The sequence below is a fragment of the Pholis gunnellus genome (genome assembly GCF_910591455.1).
Source record: "Pholis gunnellus genome assembly, chromosome: 6".
NCBI lineage: Eukaryota > Metazoa > Chordata > Actinopteri > Perciformes > Pholidae > Pholis > Pholis gunnellus.
This window is the reverse complement of record NC_136532.1, coordinates 7,197,714-7,216,651: the sequence shown is the minus strand read 5'-3', so window position 1 is coordinate 7,216,651 and position 18,938 is coordinate 7,197,714. Positions and strand designations below refer to the sequence as shown.

General features: G+C 41.7%; 2 protein-coding genes across 3 annotated transcripts; one reads left to right on the top strand and one right to left on the bottom strand.

Annotated features, from left to right (window-relative positions):
- Positions 1–520: 520 nt before the first annotated feature.
- ark2cb (arkadia (RNF111) C-terminal like ring finger ubiquitin ligase 2Cb) lies at positions 521–12,605 on the bottom strand. Of its 2 annotated transcripts, none has more exons than XM_079160660.1 (8): positions 12,440–12,605; positions 8,536–8,863; positions 8,294–8,425; positions 7,208–7,337; positions 6,930–7,034; positions 6,403–6,498; positions 5,764–5,867; positions 521–4,195 (listed from the first exon to the last, which is right to left on the bottom strand). In XM_079160660.1, the coding sequence occupies exons 1-8, from the start codon at positions 12,498–12,500 to the stop codon at positions 4,078–4,080; spliced, it is 1,074 nt and encodes a 357-aa protein (XP_079016786.1). In that variant the 5' UTR covers positions 12,501–12,605; the 3' UTR covers positions 521–4,077. The 2 variants fall into 2 exon arrangements, with proteins under 2 accessions (XP_079016786.1, XP_079016787.1); XM_079160661.1 differs by having other exon boundaries at positions 8,294–8,422.
- A 1,420-nt stretch (positions 12,606–14,025) lies between these two features.
- Positions 14,026–18,672, top strand: LOC306697669 (ATP synthase subunit alpha, mitochondrial). The gene is made up of 11 exons (XM_079161686.1): positions 14,026–14,161; positions 14,624–14,699; positions 15,283–15,452; positions 15,746–15,919; positions 16,281–16,447; positions 16,580–16,880; positions 17,018–17,242; positions 17,329–17,436; positions 17,546–17,690; positions 17,809–17,959; positions 18,050–18,672. Exons 1-11 carry the CDS (start codon positions 14,102–14,104, stop codon positions 18,126–18,128), a joined length of 1,656 nt encoding a protein of 551 aa, XP_079017812.1. The 5' UTR covers positions 14,026–14,101; the 3' UTR covers positions 18,129–18,672.
- Positions 18,673–18,938: the final 266 nt, after the last annotated feature.

Below are 18,938 nucleotides of genomic sequence, written 5' to 3'. Positions count from 1 at the left end.
TCTAACTTTAGAGAAAGTTAAAATTGGTCAGCCTATTAAGGACTGATTTAACAATAAAATGTTTATGTTAATGATTGTCCAATATGTAATGGCTTTGTTTTGAAACACGTTAAGTAAAATAATCACATTTATGTTCACAAATTTAAATTATAGCCCACAGATAACAGATCATTTTTCCAAGGTGTACAATCTGATAAATTGGCAACACTTTTTGTAGAAACATTTTTGATAATGATCCCTTTAGTTCGTTTTTTTAAAGAATTGAGAGTCACGACCAAGATATGCACAGAGCAGGACAAGGATACTGTTGCTAAATGATCTTGAGCGTATAATTAGCATTTCTTTACTGTAATAAAAGCAGACATTTTCACTGATACAGGTAATCTTGTCCAGTATATGTAATTAAAACTGACAGTTGTGTGTATATATATATACACATACACACACAGTAAATACTGTATATATGGAGTGATTATAAAAGGGCGCCCAATAACACCACAGATTAGATTAGTTCTCAGCATTTTAGGCAGTTTATTTGAAAAACACATACAAAAAGATCATATACAAGACAATAAATAAAAAAGAGACAGAACAGTTTGGGTTAAGCTATGCAACTTTTTGCATCATTAGTAATAAATACAGTACAAAATCCACCCAGAGTGAATCTAAAGATTTTCCACAATATTCACTGATCATGTTATTCTTCATTATGATTTAGCTATTGCTTTCATATTATTGATACATACTTCTACTTTTCTATAAAATACTCAAGATCATAAAACATTGCGCGGTTACAGCAAAACAGCAGTGTGTTGTACAAAGATGGCCACTTCCCTTTTTCACTGGCAGGTTAATAATCAACATTTTTTTCAGCAGCAAAGAAACATCAGAAATATTCAAGAAGGTACAGCATCATAATAAACACATCTACAGAGCTACTCCCACATACACATAGGAAAACCTGAGAAGGACATGCATTAAAAAGCTTGTGCTTTAAGTTCTACTGTTCATTCCGGTTCATCAGCTTGAGTTAATACTATGGCTACTGTCCAGTTCGCTCTGGAGTAATGGGGTACACTGTGGAGGACATGGGGTAAGGCCAGTGAGAGCGCGAAATGAAAATTATAAGACCAGCCAGCTTTGTTTCCAATCCAATACATGTTATAATAATTTGCAGGATTAGTAGAGTATTAATAAGAAATGCACACCGAAAACGTAGTTAGCTTATTAAACCCAGGTGTGAAACACGCTATCTATATTGTATAACCACAGTACACCAGAAATTTGCTCAATAAGACCAATGGCTCAAGTTAGCACGTTAGATACTTCCCAAAATCCCACACAAAGCGTTTGCCAGCAATACATAAGGATAAATAATAGAGCTCAATATGTGGTTCCTAAAATAAAACGCGCAAAATTGAGATCCAGATATGACGGAATATCATGAACATGATCAAAATAAAACAAATATCTCAAATGAAATCAAATATGACTGATTGTGGGAAACGAAGCAGTATCATAAGAAAAGCAAGCTAATTGTGGAGCCATACTGAGACAAAGAAAACAGGCTGTACCCAGTAATCTGCTTCAGATCAAAGCAGGGGTGATGTTAAATAAATGAACAGATTTAATAGTAAAATCAAGAGGTGACATGAATGGAATGTAATCCAGATCAACAGCACCATGCTGGCTAGAAAATGTGTTGGGTAAACACCCCCAAGTCAATTTTTCAACAGGTTTCTTTTTTTTTCCCCTTTGAAAAATAAAACACAGACGGCATGCAAAAGCATCCCCACCGACCAATGCATAATGAGGTATTCTTTTTTTTTTTTTATATTTTGTGTTATTTTAAATAAATATATTGATTAAATTGCAAAGTTATGAGATAGACACATTAAGTATTCCACCACGATAGCTAGCTAGCTACAGTTAGTAATAAATAATGATTGTTAAATACTTAAGGCATCTTTAATCACAGCATTCTATGTGAACTAGCAAAACCTCCATTTTCATCCATCTGTAGTTTTTTGGATGGAGGTTTCATACGAAAAGAAAAAAACAAACGCAACACAAACAGTCAAGTTACCCTCCGATAATACACAAGGAAGCATGAAAAGAAACACAAAATCTAGGACAAGAACCCACACCACCAAACCAAAAGAAATCAGGCAACTCCATATTATAGTGCATTTACAAAACACAAGCTACATTATAACAACAATAAATATGTTTTTGCAGCATTGCAGCATTTTCTTCACTATGGTTAAAATGGACAAGGACTCGGCATATTAGTACCATGTCCAAATTGGCATGTGAGCAAAAAAAAAAAAAAAAAAAAAGAAAAAGAAAAATGGCAGAAAAAGACGATTGAAAATAAGAATTTATGTTAAGAACAATTGTTTGGTATTTTTCAAATGGATGGCTTTTTCTCCCTTTCACCCTCCTTCAAGTGAACTACGCCGACATGGTTCATGCATGATATAGAGAAAAACGGCTTCTATCACTGAACGTATCACAGTTGTTCTAGCAATACCATACACCACAACCATGAGGGGGAGGCGGGTGGGGACAATCATACACATTCTAGCACATATCACAGGCAAACTAGTTTGTATTTCCCCTGTAACACCAGACACAGTCTTGTAATCATAACAGTGGGAGCAACTTATATTGAAACGAAAAGGAGCCGATAAACAACAGAGGCGATTCACTGTATATAGAAATCACATGTGCTTGTTTGATAGGCAATAAGGTTCTGGTAATAGGTAATACAAATGTCAGATTCGATTCACTCCGATGGCAAGACCTCAGGCACTGCATCCTCGAGCCCATGCCGGCCTCTCACGTCATGTGATCATGCCATGAGCGAGGCAACAGAGAGGAGTTGCAGTTAGACACGGATCTGCTGGCAGCTCTTTTGAGTCCTAACCTCCAAACACCAGGAGAGAAGTGCTACATCGGTCTGAGATCGGTGTCTAAGGGCAACTTGGTCTACTCGGGATGAGTGTGTGGGGGGGGGGGGGGGGGGGGGGTGTTAGGTGCATTCTTGTCCTCCTCTATGAATGAGTGGGATCGTCAGAGTCATAGTATACGGTTCACATGCACAGACACACAGTCCCTGTTTCTACTGCTCCACAATATTAACGACACAGCCCAAGCCTGCCATACAGCATGCACATCTGAGGCCTCTGCTCTAGATAATAGAGGCCCGACTACAACACTACACAGATCACTGGAAGCCATGCCTGCAGTTAGTGGGTTTTTGCATCAACTCTGATGGCATCTAACTGTAAATCCAAAACCATGTTAGACAAGAACGAGGGATTTTTGGCCTTTTTTTTTTACACAACTAGCTCTTTCCTCATTGTCTATGATTAATCAACACGCTGAATGTTCTCTTATTTGACCTCTGTGTAGGTTTATTTTTCACAAACATATTTCTCAAAAGGCTTTTGCTTGCTACACAACACTGTTACTCTGTAAATACTTATTCAGTACTATACTCCATTACACCACAAGCGTTCAGCTACGAGAGTTCACACCAAACAACCTCATGCTAATCATTTGATTATGTTCTGTACAGATGTGCTGAGGGCTTGGGCAGAGTGCAGCTTAAAGGATTTTTTTTCACAGGCCAGGGAGGGGGGGGGTGTTTAGATGTAGTGGCAGAGAAATGGCCTTAATACGCCACACTGAGCTGGGGAGGTTGGTAGTCAGAGTGTCCTCTCGTGATGGCTGTATGGAAGAATGCACACAGTGTACACAATCTGACAGAATCTGTGTGAAGCCTCAGCACATCTGTCCATATATATGTCCGCTCCTACCTTTTACATCCAGCAAGTCCATTCAAACCAACCTTCAGTTCAGCCACCTATCTATGCATCAAACCCCCCAATTGCTCGCTGTGTTGTAGGTGAGTGTGCTTTGTTGATCCCTCTGTCACAGCTGTCTCAGAAGGCAGGCTCGTTATGTGATGCAGAGGAGAAGAGAGGGGCGTTTGGCAGAGCTTCCCCCGGAGGGACGCGATGAAGAATTAACAAGACCAGATCGAAAGCTGCGGGAGTCGAACAGGAGCTATCAACTGTCGGGGGTCAGTTGGGTCTCAATGTCCACTCTGCAGATGGGGCACTTCCTGCTGGTGGCCAGCCACTGGTCCACACACCCCTGGTGGAAGAGGTGCATGCAGGGTAATCGCCTACGGACACAGATGAGACACGGTCAGGATTTAACATAAATGCAGGAATCCACTTCAAGGAAATGTTCTGCAACATTCAAACGCTGCCCTTTGAAAAGTAGTTCATCTCTGAAATGTCAACTTTACTCGTGAGGAAAGATAAACAGCCGTGTGTTCAGCTTTGTGACGGTGCACTTTTCTGATGTTTCAACAGGTTTTTTCATAGTTTATCAATCGAAAAGTAAGAAAATGTTCAGGTTATCTAAATAAATAAAAAAATCGAAATCATCAAATTTGGACGTACATCATTGTTAGTGCAAAGCTTCACTTTGCACAAGTCTTTTGTTATCAATGCAAAATTTGTATTTCAATGACGCTTGGACCTTGATCTATGTCACACCACTATCACCTTAATAATGTTTTTTTGTGTCTTCGATACTCTTCTGCTTTGATTAATCAAATTAGTGGATCAACAGAAAAAATAAGTATTTTGACAATTAAGTAATCCAGCTTCTCTGATGTGAGGATTTGTTGTTTTGACTAAGCTAAATATCTGAGGTTTGGACTATTGCTTGTGTTGTCAGATCAATAGTCCAAACCCTAAAGATATTTACTTTAGTCATGTCAATTTACCTTCTTTTTTTCAAATTTTTATGTCAGACATGTTTAAAAACCTGAAGCTGTCCCCTAGCTGTTCTTCTTTTTCACAGAGTAAAATAACTTCCTCTGTAACTTCTCCACTGAGAGAGATCACCACACTGGACACTCATCCTAAGGTTGTGTGAAATGCTAATGTTGCCTTCAGGCGGTATTTTCAAGATGAGGTACTGTAGGAAGTCCTGTGATCGGATTTGGAAACCTGATGCTTTGAACTAGCGTGGCAGAACCGATTTAGTTTTATAAACTGTGTATCCATTCAGAAGGAAGGCATTGCAAATAGATATAAATAAGCAAATGTTGTCTGGGTAGATTAGACATTTTTATAACGTCTGTCTCCAGGATTTTCAAGCCGTTGGGCAAGAAACATATATAAGAAAGATCTACTAATCACCATCAAATTCACCAAAGTATTCCTCTTTTGGAGAACAAGACTAATGCACAGGGTACAGCTGAGATTTGGGGAATGCCATTAGTGCTGCTGCTATTTACTCATGAACCAAAGTTCTTTGAAAATTGAATATTTCGAACTGCTGGTGGCGCTATGGGAAATGTTTTGGGGGTGGGGGACCACCTAAGTGATTAAGATTCATCCTCTTGGGACCATGATGTGTACAAAATTTCCTGACAATCTGCCAAATAGTTTTTTGGACATTTTACTCAAAACCAAAAATGTCAACCTGCGGGTGGCGTTAGGGGAAAAGTGAGAGGAATCACTAAAGTCATTAAGATTCATCCTATCCTATGAATAAAAAAATATCAATGCAATCAATTCGATAGTTAAGATATTTCAATCTTGATTAAGGTGCTGGACTGTCTGTCATTGCCATACTAGTACTTTAGATTTGCTATCAGCTGTATGTAACCGAGGACATCTGAACATCTGCATAAACAGCATTTCCTCCTTCCAGAAGTTGATGGTATAGTTGTACCTGACATCCTCGCCATCCTCCAGCATTGACAAACAGATGGTGCACTTCTCATCGGTGTCCAGCTCCTCATCATCCAGACACATCTTCAGGTCCTGTGTTATTCTCTGCAGAGAGAAAGAGAGGGAGAGAGAGGGGGGGGGGGGGGAGAGAGAGAGCGGCAGACAGACTTTAATTATTAAAGTGCTTTGTGCAGCTGTGTGTTAGGAGCTGATATGTTTATGCCATGGGTGTTTCTCAGTCAGCCCAGACGAAGAAGAAGAAAAGAGTCACCTAATCATGCATCCCCAAAAAAGACTCAATTACTTCTTCTCACTCACAATGTACCAAATAATCTGACAGAGTATTTGGGTCACAGTCAGTGTAGACGGTTTTTAAAATTCATTCCACGCGCCTATCTGCAGGCAGCTGGATGACTCATCCCTCGCCTTGAATTGTGCACACTGCAGACCCGTCTTCCCAATCTGCTAACTGAAATTAGTTTGACCTTTGAACTATTGTGAGAGTCGCGACCCCTCTTTTCCCCTCTCGTCGACACGCTTTGATCCTTTCGACCCAGCGCTTCCATCCCCGTCCTTCAGCCCAATGCCCAAAAAGATTCCTCACTCAGCTAGCAGGTAAAAAGCTGACATTTTTTCTTACCTTCTTGTACTTATGGGGGAAGGTGAATCTCTCTATGGTGGTTTGGACCGCTCCCCGGTTTACACTGCCCAGCCTGTCCTCCAGCTGCAAAAGCTCCTAGAGAGGAAACAACATTATGCACATGTCTTTGTAATTACATCAGGTTCAAGTTTAAAGTCTGAATAAAAGGCATTTCTGTATTTGCCTGCCGAGATAAACAAAAGTAACATTTGTAAAACACATTCAAATGCAAAAGACATGCAAGTGTGGAATGATGAAATGAAATTGGAGCTTCATGGAACAGGAAAGAGGCTCTCAGAAAACAATTGCACCTTGTTTGAAATGAAAAACGTCATGAGATTAAAGGCAGTTGGACCATTCGAGGCATCTGGAAGTCGGAGTAAATCAGTTACACACTCGAGCCTGTCCAGAGCATTGGTCACAGAGACGACAATGATAAATGAGTGTGGACTGGTGCATCTGCTGAGGAGGAGGAGGAGGAGGAGGAGGAGGAGGAGGAGGAGGAGGAGGAGGCTCTGGGTACGAACCTCGTAGCTCTCTCTAACGGCAGACGCGTGGCGGGAGGGGTTGAGACTCTGCAGAGCCAGCAAGTGCAGCTGGGGATATGGGTAGTTTCTGATCTCATGGACAACCTGGAAGATGACAGTTAAAAGAAGCTCGCATTAGCTCTGCAGCATGCAGCAGGGAAAAGTGGAGCATCCCCGGTTGCTGGGTTTGGAGATTATTCTCAGACACCCAGAGGAGAGTCGCTGGGAGTTCATCGAGACTAACATGATTGATCGTACTGAGGCAGAAGGGGGCTCACCACTTGTGTTGAGGCGTTGTTTCTAGGGAAATGGTGCATCCTGGGAGAGGTCAAGTAGTGCTGATAGTGCTGCGGCAGCGGGTGGATGTGATACTGGTGGGGGGGCAACCCAGCATCGACACTTAGGTCCCTGGACAGAAACCAAAAAAACAAGTCAGCCAGTGGAACTCAAGTCATTATTGTGTTTGTGGCTAATCATCTTTCGATAAAAGTAGATTACCAAAGTATTATTTAGGATTTAGCTCAGTTCCAGTTACTTGAGAAGATTCTGAAATAAGCTCAACTTGCACTGAACAGCACTACCTACTAGAGTAAATCTGTCAGAGCTGTCGGTACTTGAGCCCAGCCTTGACTCTTCCCTTATGTGTGGACCGGTCTCATGATTGTATTAAGCATTCCCTCGCATTTTTTCTCCTACATGTTTAATATGTACATTTATTTTGCCCTCACCTTTCATACCTTGGTTTCTCTCCAGGATTAGAAAGCATAACTACGCTTTTGATCTTCAGTTTTCTACAGCTGCTGTGGGAAACTCTACTGCTCTTTTGCCCTATAGAGCTCCTTGTAAAGACAGCTACAATGCTTATTACCAATGTTAGTGTCTTTTAAACTTGGTCTGAAAGCCCTTTCATCTGGTCTTGACCCAGATATGGTCAGGTGCAGTCAAACTAAGAAAAGCTGACAAAATAAGGATGTCTGAAGTATCATTGGTCCAGAAATAAACTGTGTAAAATGTAGTGTCATTTCTGTTAGTATGAAATCTAAACCTACATCATGATAACTGCTTTTTTTCTGACGAAAACAAATATAGTTTACCTCTGTTTGCTGTCTATAAGAAACTATTCATGTTACATTTGGTGAAATGCATACAGTGAGACTTGCTTTGGGTTCTGTTCTCGACACCAAATTGAAAAATCAGTGTGAAAATGAATATTATATTGTTTTGTATCAGACTTTGTTGGTTTGAAATCTAAACTTACATCATGAAACTGAATTCTCTAACAAATGTTAAAAAAAGGCGAGACTGTTTGCCTCTGTGGTGCTGCATGCTGTGTTATATATATATATTTTAGAGGTATTGCTCACCAGTCTGTGCCCTCAGCCAGGTAGCGGGGCTGCTGCACCACAGGCTGAGGAGGGACATGAAGAGGGGGAGCAAACTCATAGCTGGGCCGCAGTCTGTGGGGCTGGTGAGGAACTCTCTCTGGGGTGCGTCTACTAAGACACATAACCAAGCATGTTTTATAAATCCTAGGATCTTACTGTAAACATAATAATTGTGTCTTTCATTTTTCCTGTACTTTTACACAGAAAGCCTGTGTGGATACCTGGAGGGTGGCAGGATGTGTCGGTGCTGGGCCTCGAGGATCTGCTGCTGGAGGAGGTATTGCTGGTGTAATGCCTGAGGTAGGAAGGGAGGGGCGGGGATGTCCTGGAACTGGGGGGCTGGCAGGGGGTTGAGGGGCGGGTGGAGCGGAGGGCCATGCTGGTGGCCGGGAGGGGCCAGGTGGGGGTTAATGCCTGACTGCGGCTGCCCTGGGTGGGGCATGGGGAAGTCCATGGGCAGCGGGGCCTGAGGACCTAACTGGAAGTGCCGGCAAGAGGTAGCATGGCTGTGCTGCTGCTGCTGCTGCTGTTGCCGGTTGAAATGGGATCCTGTGGAGGATAAGGAGAAGTTGTAAGGCACCTGAAGGGAGAGATTAGATGGAATTAATTGTGGGTGAAATGTGGTGTCACTGTGTGTGTGTGATATAGCATGTTAATGAAGCCCTACCTCTTACCTAGGGTGAAAAATACTTCTGTGGGGGTGGGGAAATGACGGTTACCACAAGTACCATGAACACGACGACCATTTTTGGTCCTGCACACAATACGCGAGCTTTTCATTTCTTTAATCGCATTTCCGACCGCTGGATCGACTCCTGGTCTTCCGATTCACAGACAAGCGAACTGGATCAGAACAGATGAAATCTACCAGCGCACGGTCTTCAACGTGGCTCGGTTCTTGTAAATTCTGCAGCTGACAGTGGGTCAGAGCAGCCTGAGTAAAACCTTTAGTACCTGCCTGTCTATAAGATACACAAACTGTTTAGGGAGCCACGTCTCTATTTAGCACTAAAGAACAATACCTTCCTTCTTAAACCAAACATTATTTTACATCCGTGCTTCACTGAAACCTTCTGTATCCTTACACATACAGCGTCGCCCTAACTTATTCTCTCATATGAACATTCGAGAGTTGAGAGGAAATAGCTTAAATGCTTTTTCAACCCTCTCCAACCACAGCTATTTGGCAACTGCAGCGAGCGGACTGCTGTGGAGACTCAACAGGGAGAAAAATACAGACCAACTTGTGCTGTGGTGCAATGTGGTTTTAATAATGTGCTTACGTTAAAAAATACTTTTTTGATTATGCACGGGCTGAGAAATTGCAATAAGAAATTTCGCTTTTTAGAACTTGAGGAAATCCTGGCTAAAGGGAGTCATGATTATAGTCTGCAGTGGAGCAGGATTCACCGTGCTCCGTTATGTCCATCTGGTAGAAAGTGAAGCAGTGAATTTAGTGAGTTTAGACATTTAGAAAACGGTTTGAATTGAATCTGCTTTGACAGCGTAAAAGAGATGACGAACTCTAAAGTAAACAGTGAAAATGTTTTTTTTTAAATCATGAGGAAATAGGCAAAGTCTACATTGCATTTACTAAGAGTACGCTTGAAAATCGCAGGAGGAGTTTAAAACACACCCAGCAAAAGAGAAGCAGTGTGACCTTCCAGCAATAGTTTCAGGTCGTCAGTGTTGCCGGGCAGACAAGAGATGACCTTGCTGCCGCGGGTCAAAGGCTCAAGTCTAGACTGTAACACTGCGTTTTCAAGCGCCTCAGTGAAAACGATCACCATGAATGACAGCAGATAGACTCATTCAGGCCCTGTGATGGAGGAAGCGTGGAAATTGTCTATCTTTGTCACAGCGGGCGAGGAGGTGGGTGGAGGGTGGAGGGGGGGCAGGTAGGGACAAGGGAGGACAATAAATGGAAATCAGCAAGAAGCACACTGAAGGTTAGGAAAAACACTATATTCTTTATTGAAAAATATTAGTATATGTGGAATTTGTTTTTTTCTTTTTTGTAATAATAGTATAAATTCATGCAACAAAAATAAACAACATAGACTGAAGGCAAGGCCCACCATGCTCCATATAGGGTTAAAAAGAACAAAAGCGGCATCCAATGAGCAGACGTGTTGGCTACAGCACATGATTTCAGTACAGCAGGGTACATCTTTACTACAGAAAGATTACATTGGATTTTCACTAGTCAATGTAGAAAAACAAAAACAAAAAATTATGAATCATAAATGTGACCATGCATTGAAAGTACTATTACCAGAACAAAAGGTAAAGAGAGACCACAACCAAACAATAAAAGACGTTATTACTAATAGAGGATCTCTTTAGCAGTGCAGGAAAATAGGCATCCCTGTGAAATGGATAGCATTTTGGCCTTATGTTAGTGGGGGGAAATTGGGAAGTGATGAACCACCAGTGAGAATGTTTTTGCTTCCGTAAATGTTTAGAGTTTCATTTGCCCGTAAGGGGCAAGCAGCCCTGACAATTCAGTGTGATTCAAAGCTTGGAATTTGCAAAGGGAACAAAAAGGATTACACAAAAATGGAGACAGTTATGGCAGGTTGTTGTGTGCAGGTGCAGTGTACCTTCAATCAATTTTAAGTGATCACATGACAGCATTGGATGGAATGCTGTGTTTTAACAATAAAAATAGCCATGCATATGGTTCCAATTTGCATGCTATTTTTTTTTAAATTACAGGTCACTTTAATCATGTACATTGCACCTTGTGTGAAGAGAAGGAAGATGAGCCAAATTCTGGTGTTCAACGATGCAGTGCAGTATTTAAGATCATGCAAAATGTATCCACTTTACAGGAATTTACAGCATGTTGTCTATCAAGACTGGATGGGAAGTACACAATGACATTCAACTGATTTCTAAAAAAGGAGCTAAAACGTTCACTCAGTGCTACAGCAATTTGACAGAAAAAAAGACAAAAAAAAGGTGCTCTGATCTAGGTGTTAGCTATTGTTTTAGTCTGCTTAACATGGAAAGTCTATGACTGAATACATCTTGGGAGGGGGGTGCTTTTTAATACCAATGTCGTCTTCTGATGGAAAGAGGAAATGAAGAAGGGATTCACAATACAGCTAAATGCAGAGAACAGGCAGAGGCCACGCCACACCACACAGCAGCAGATGATCATTAGCTACACAATGGGGGGGACGACAAAGATCTGATAAATGCAGAATGTAGAGCCAGCCTCCATACTATGAAACAGGGAAATAAGAACAGAAATAAAAGCACAATGAAATCATTGATGCCACTGTTATGAAATTAATGTTACACTGTAGCTTTACCATTGTTTAACTGGGACCACATCACGCTACTTGGGTCTTTTTTTTTTTGCAATTCGGCAGCTTCAAACAAACAGCTGCTGAATTGCCAATTAGCAAATATAAAAAAGGGCGACTGATACTTTAATGGCTCGGAAGTCCACGCTCCTCGGGCCATCGGCCATGTATCGATTAGTCCATTGGCCAACTGACACGGATAATAATTACTGAAATCACGCTGGAACAACGAGCGAGCGCGAGCAAAAGCAGATGATCTTCAAATGACATCATCCAGGCACAGATAAGCTGACTGGCTGGAAAGGCTACGTCTATTTTGCGGTATTTTTACGGTGCAAATACACGGTAGCGCCTCGGGGGAAATTACAATACATCGTAATGTTACTGAAATAACAAATCGCACCAGTTAAATATGTATCAGAGTTACATTGTCTATGCGGGAGTTGGTTTTGACATATCTGCTGTTTTGGACAGCACGCCCCGTGGATGTGAAATCCTTTGTGAGGAATGTTTCCGTTCCAGTACATAGCCGGTGCCAACGAGACAGTTAGCTTATCTTTAGCGGCGGTATTTTTCATGATTTACACGAAATGTCACCAGAAAAACAACATAATTCGGTGGTTTGTAATAATGTGACGTGAATACAAATCACATTACCGGCGTTTTTTCACGAATAATTTGACGTTAGTTTTAAGCTAGCTAACGCGAGCTAACCCGACGGCTAAACTCGAGCTAGCTAGCCAACAGCTGCAGTGCATATTAAGATAAACAGGGCACATGTTTTGGATCGATATGAATATTAATACCGTACCTCTGTTTCTTACTGAGCCGAATACAGGAAGAACCAGATATCCGACATGCACTAAGACCATCCTGGGATCCTTATCTTATGATTCCGCTGGGTTATTTGGAGAGAAAGAGTAGTAGTAGCCCATGCGGATCTACATTCATGCGGCTGGTTGTTGCTGACTAGCACCACAGGCAAAACCCAACGACTGTCTGACTCGCTCGGTTGTCGTTGACAAAAGCAGACATGTCGTTAGATGTCCCGGGCTAAAGAGGGCGATGTTGCGGCGCTTCACACCAAAGCTGGAGGTTTCTCTCGGTTAACCTATCAAGCCTTGTCAACTGATCTTGATTAAAAAAATAATATGAATCAGCTGTTATTTCATGTTTTGGGAGAAAACCATTCACAGAACATTTAACATCTGTATCCATGTTATCTAAGAATGTACAATGAGAGCAAAATAACCCGAGTAAAATGTCCTGGTGTGTGTACTCAAACCTGGCCAATTAGGCTGATTCAGACTCTGACTTTTATCCTGATCAAACCACTGACTGTATCTAAGAGCTCAAGGTCAAGCTACAACAACGCTGGCTCCTACACTTCCCAGGATGCAACGTAACAGCGTGTCATTAGACCCCTCTCTCAGCTCCTAAATTAACATTTCTTTCAAACTCCACATGAAGGGCTGCAACTATGATCTACTGTATGTGTGTTTTTGAGATCATAGTGATTGTGTTGAACTGGACTGCATCATACTGACAGTAGTCCTTAATGTTTTGTCCAAACCATTTACATACACAGTGTAGGAAATTAATTAAGTACTCAAGTACTAACTAATTAAATGTTATGTTTTACATTTCAACTTCACTACATTTAAGAGGGAGTATTATATTCTTACTCCATTACATTTATCTGACACGTAACACATTATTTTTTATGTATTGGTTTATTTGGTTAGGGACAGTGCACATTAATAGAAACATTGCTGTAAATGCGCTAGAGTTATTAGCCAAGAGGCTATTTTTCATCTGTAGTCCCAAGAGGCAGATGTTACAAAGTAAACCTAAAAACAGAATATAAGATTGAATTTACAAAATTATGCAACATTGACCCTTTACAATGCATGCAGAAACAATAAAAGAAGTGAGAATATTAATATAAGTAGTATCATCATTCAGGAGACTCTTATATTACATTGTCAAGTACTAACAAGACATGCAACACAGAGTGCTATATATTAAACTGTGTTAACGTATATAAGTTTAAATGCGCTCCACCAGCTGTAACATTAGTCTAATTATAGCTTATGACACTCTGATAGGGACCACTCTGCCCAAAAAGTACTTTTACTTTAAGAACACTTTACTTAAGGGAACTCTTGAACGTAAGACTTTTACTTGTCACATATTGTTTTTAAAGAGCGGTATAGGATACTAATTGTACTTAAACGATATGCGCTATATATTGTAAAATAGAGTCGACCAGCTTCGTCCAAAGTAAAGTTTTGGGGGGGGACGTGTTGCGTCCACTACCATCCCCGTGACGACAGGGGGCAGAGTCGAGCAGGAAAGCAGAGAACGTAATGTCAGTGTCACATAAATAGAAGAAGAGTCCATTCAGCCATTACACTCTAACTCTCAGCCAGGTCGAAGCCGCTAGTGGTGGAGGACAGGTCAACCCGACAAAATGTTAACCGTGAGAGTTGCAGCAGCTTTGGCCAGGAGCCTGCCCAGAAGGGCTGGATTTGTAAGTATTTCAGTTATAATATCTACATCTGATGGGAATGTTGCAGCAAGTTAATCTAATATCTGTGTGAACCTTGTGGGCGTGAAGGGTAACGTTAAGGCCGCTAGCTGACTTATCGACTTATTAATGCGGCCTTAAACGCAGCTAAGTTCTCTTGTATAACGACTCGCGTCAGTTGCCTTAAAATTGTTGCATTACGTGTGTTTGTCGAAGTTGCCCTTGTGAGACGACATTCTCCGTCCTGCTGCAAGCGGCGCTAAAGTTAGCACGCAATGCTAACGCTAGCCACCAGCTAACGGCTCATTCAGCCACGCTTTGAAGGTCAGGAAGCCTGACAGCGCACGTCGTCTCCGCTGCGCAGCGCTACTCCTGCTCAGCGTTTAAAGTGCACTTTTTAACATATTTAACTGCAATATGTGTGGGGAACCTTTTATTTGCAATTAATTAAATACGTCTGTTCAGGTGTCCAAGGCGCTACCGATCGCCTGCGTTGGGGTCAACCACCTCCACACACACAGACCATGGCTGCAGAAGACAGGTGAGACGAAAACAACATGACCGATACTTTATCCTCTGTACTTTAGGTCGTCTCCCAAAGGTGATTAATGAAGGTCATTGATCATACTGTGTGTAAAGAGCTTGTCTCTGTAGTTACTGGGTCAAATGAACAGAATAGCATTCTACATGTTGGTCTGAAATTACTGGACAAACATGCTCATCAGTGTGTACCATTATGAAGCGTTAGATAAACATAAATATACATGTGTGTAGAAGAAACAGACAAAATCACTGCAACATCAGTATCTTTGACTTGTAATCAATATTGTTGCATTTGTCTTAGCCTGTACAATATTTATCATAAACTAGTGGATTATTTTATCTGTAATCTTTATACTAGTCAAGAAAACTATTTGATTTAATTGTAACTAAGATATATCACAGTATTATAACCAAAAGCCTACATTTCATCTAGTTGAGGGATTCATTTCCCCCAAATTTTATAATTAATATGGGATAATCCAACACTTTCTTCATTTATTTAAAAATTAACATGACTTTCTAATCAGAAAGTGTTTTTCATTGTTGCTAAGCGAGATCCTGTAATGTCTTGTCTTACACAGGCACCGCCGAGGTGTCTTCAATCCTGGAGGACAAGATCTTGGGAGCTGACACCTCTGCCGACCTGGAGGAGACCGGCCGCGTGCTGTCCATTGGTGACGGTATTGCCAGAGTGTATGGGCTGAGAAATGTCCAGGCAGAAGAGATGGTGGAGTTCTCCTCCGGACTGAAGGTATTTTTAAAAAAACATTATAAAACTGATGTTTTGTTTCCAGGTTGAGCTCTAAACTCACAGATTTTTAAAGCTACACTTACCCAACAGTATTATAGATGTGTATTCCCCACAGTGCTGTCATCTTGAAGTAACAAAAGCAAAAGAACATTGTGTACCCTTTTCCTAAACTGAAATGCTCCAAAACCGTGAATAGCCAACACCTTCAGTTTAGCTTCATTCCTACCTTTTTTTTTTTTTTTTTTTTTTAATATGACAAAGCCACCAGTGTAAAACAATATTTTTTCCTCCAGGGCATGTCTTTGAACTTGGAGCCCGACAACGTTGGTGTTGTGGTGTTCGGTAATGACAAACTGATCAAGGAGGGTGACATCGTGAAGAGGACCGGTGCCATCGTGGATGTCCCTGTTGGTCTGGAGCTGCTCGGCCGTGTGGTGGACGCTCTGGGAAATGCCATCGATGGAAAGGTGACCTGAGCCACTGTAACTTATGTTTTAAGGAGAAAATCTAGTTACTGTAGATTGAGCTTGTTTTGATCGGTCAGACCAGTTTGTCCATCTGTTAAAGCAAGATCAAATGTTGCTGTTTTTTCCAATTGGTTGACTTAGTGTTGTGCAACTGTCTAAACACCAACGATGCTTAAAACTCCAGTTAACAATGTGATCCAAGTTAAAGTAACACATTAGAATTGTTGCTTGTTTACTCTTTTTTTTTTTTTTTTTTTTTTTTTTTTTTTTTTTTTATTTAAATAATAGCTTTATTGACACACTTGTTGGTACCTTGATATGTGGGTTTGGCTTTTAATATCCATATTTATTTTTACCTCAGGGTCCTCTGGGCAACAGCATCCGTAGGCGTGTGGGTCTGAAGGCTCCTGGTATCATCCCTCGTATCTCTGTGAGGGAGCCCATGCAGACTGGAATCAAGGCTGTGGACAGCCTGGTGCCCATTGGCAGAGGTCAGCGTGAGCTGATCATTGGTGACAGGCAGACCGGGTAAATACTTTGGCAAACGTTTTGATGTGTCTTTGGACATGCAAGCCTTCCATGGATTAAAGGGTACTAAAGCTTATGTGCAATTTTAAAGTTGCTATGTATGGTTTTTTAAAATTGATTTTCATTCTCCAGCAAAACTGCCATTGCCATCGACACAATCATCAACCAGAAGCGCTTCAACGAAGGAACTGACGAGAAGAAGAAGCTGTACTGCATCTACGTCGCCATTGGACAGAAGAGGTCCACTGTCGCCCAGCTGGTGAAGAGGCTCACTGATGCTGATGCCATGAAGTACACCATTGTGGTCTCTGCCACCGCCTCTGATGCTGCTCCCCTGCAGTACTTGGCCCCATACTCTGGCTGCTCCATGGGAGAGTACTTCAGAGACAACGGCAAGCATGCCCTGATCATCTATGATGATCTGTCCAAGCAGGTGAGGATGCAGATTGCTGTTGTAAAATGAAAAATAGCTTGAAATCACATTTTGGAAAATATCTCCTGGATGAATATTAGAAATTGAATCGGTATTCCCAAGTGCAGCCGTGGTAAGTCTTCTTTTTTTCCTCTCAGGCTGTTGCCTACCGTCAGATGTCTCTGCTGCTGCGTCGTCCTCCCGGTCGTGAGGCTTACCCCGGTGATGTGTTCTACCTGCATTCCCGTCTGCTGGAGAGAGCTGCCAAGATGAACGACAACTTCGGCGGCGGCTCCCTCACTGCCCTGCCCGTCATTGAGACCCAGGCTGGTGACGTGTCTGCCTACATCCCCACCAATGTCATCTCCATCACAGACGGACAGGTTTGTCCAAAGATGTCATTCATATTATAGGTTGGGCTTTGGCCCGTACATGAAACATTCTACGTTACAATGCTCCTCTATTGTAGATCTTCTTGGAGACTGAGCTGTTCTACAAGGGTATCCGCCCAGCTATCAACGTGGGTCTGTCTGTGTCCAGAGTAGGCTCTGCTGCCCAGACCAAAGCCATGAAGCAGGTGGGTTTCATTTTTAAATTCAGTCATTTTTATAAAAACAAATCCTGCATTTCATCAACTCGAGGCTGTGATCTCCAGCATTATAAATAATCTTATTTCTACCCTGTAGGTGGCCGGTACCATGAAGCTGGAGCTGGCCCAGTACCGTGAGGTGGCTGCCTTCGCCCAGTTCGGCTCTGACCTCGACGCTGCCACCCAGCAGCTCCTTAGCAGGGGAGTCAGGCTCACTGAATTGCTCAAGCAGGGACAGTACTGTGAGTGTCAACTGTCCAACTTTCCTATTTCTGTCCTCCAGGAAGTAGAATAGAAATGCTATGCTGGTATTGTACGTCTTTTTTTAAATGCCAAACAAAACTGGTTTCCCCCCTCTAGGTCCAATGGCCATTGAGGAGCAGGTAACGGTCATCTACGCCGGTGTCAGAGGTCACTTGGACAAGATGGAGCCCAGCAAGATCACACGGTTCGAGAAGGCTTTCCTGCAGCACGTCCTCGGCCAGCACCAGGATCTGCTTAACTCTATCAGGTGAGAAATAGTCCTTTGCCGCAATATGTTTGATCAATGAAAGTGGGTATTTGCAGTTTTTTAAAAAGTGCTCAATGTTTTCTGTTTCAGGGTTGAAGGCATGATCTCAGAGGAATCAGATGTTAAACTGAAGCAGATTGTACTGAACTTCCTGTCCAGTTTCGAGTAATGGATCGCGCCTCCATTGATCTTCAGTCAGCTACCTGTCTTGTGTCCCCAATATGCTTCTATACGTGAACACACTGAAGGCCAAAACCTCCATGTACAGATTTCTCCAAATAAAATTTTACAACCCTACCGTGGTGTAAAATTCTTCTGATTGTGAGCTTAACTTCAGTAAGTTTAGTGTTTTAGGTTGGTTCCCTGTGAGCAGATTTCACCAGTGGCAGAGGAGTAAAGACTTGTGTGGGAAGAACAAACACACAATACGTTTCTTTAAACGCATTTAATGTGCTTTTGAATTTATGTTGGCCTAATGTTTCAGTGTACCAAAACGTAACATGCATAACAATCCAAACACCACAGTCTTGAATTTTGTTTACTGTTACGAGTTGTTCATAAGAGCATTATATTTAAGAGGGCAAATGTTTAGACTTCACTGTTTTTGCTCCTCACTGTTTCAGAGGATGGAAGGACTGTACGCCCGGTCTCTGTGGCTGAAATGTTTAATACCATGGAAATAAATTGAGTGACGCTGTCACACATCAAATCCATCTTGTATTGTCCTGTGTTATATCTTGTGGCAAGTCTGGCCTGTCAAACTTTAAGTACGTTCAGTTTATTTTATATTGCATTTGAAATCGAGAGGACTCTTGGTGTCTTTTCTGTTTAAGGTGATGGAAAGTTGTAGGCTTAAGTGTTGCAACTTAAACTTTATAATCATTTACATTAGATACATGACATTTGACCCATCCTTAGCCTACTGGGAGCAGTGGGCAACCAACGATAACCATCATTATCAACTGATCATTACAGTACT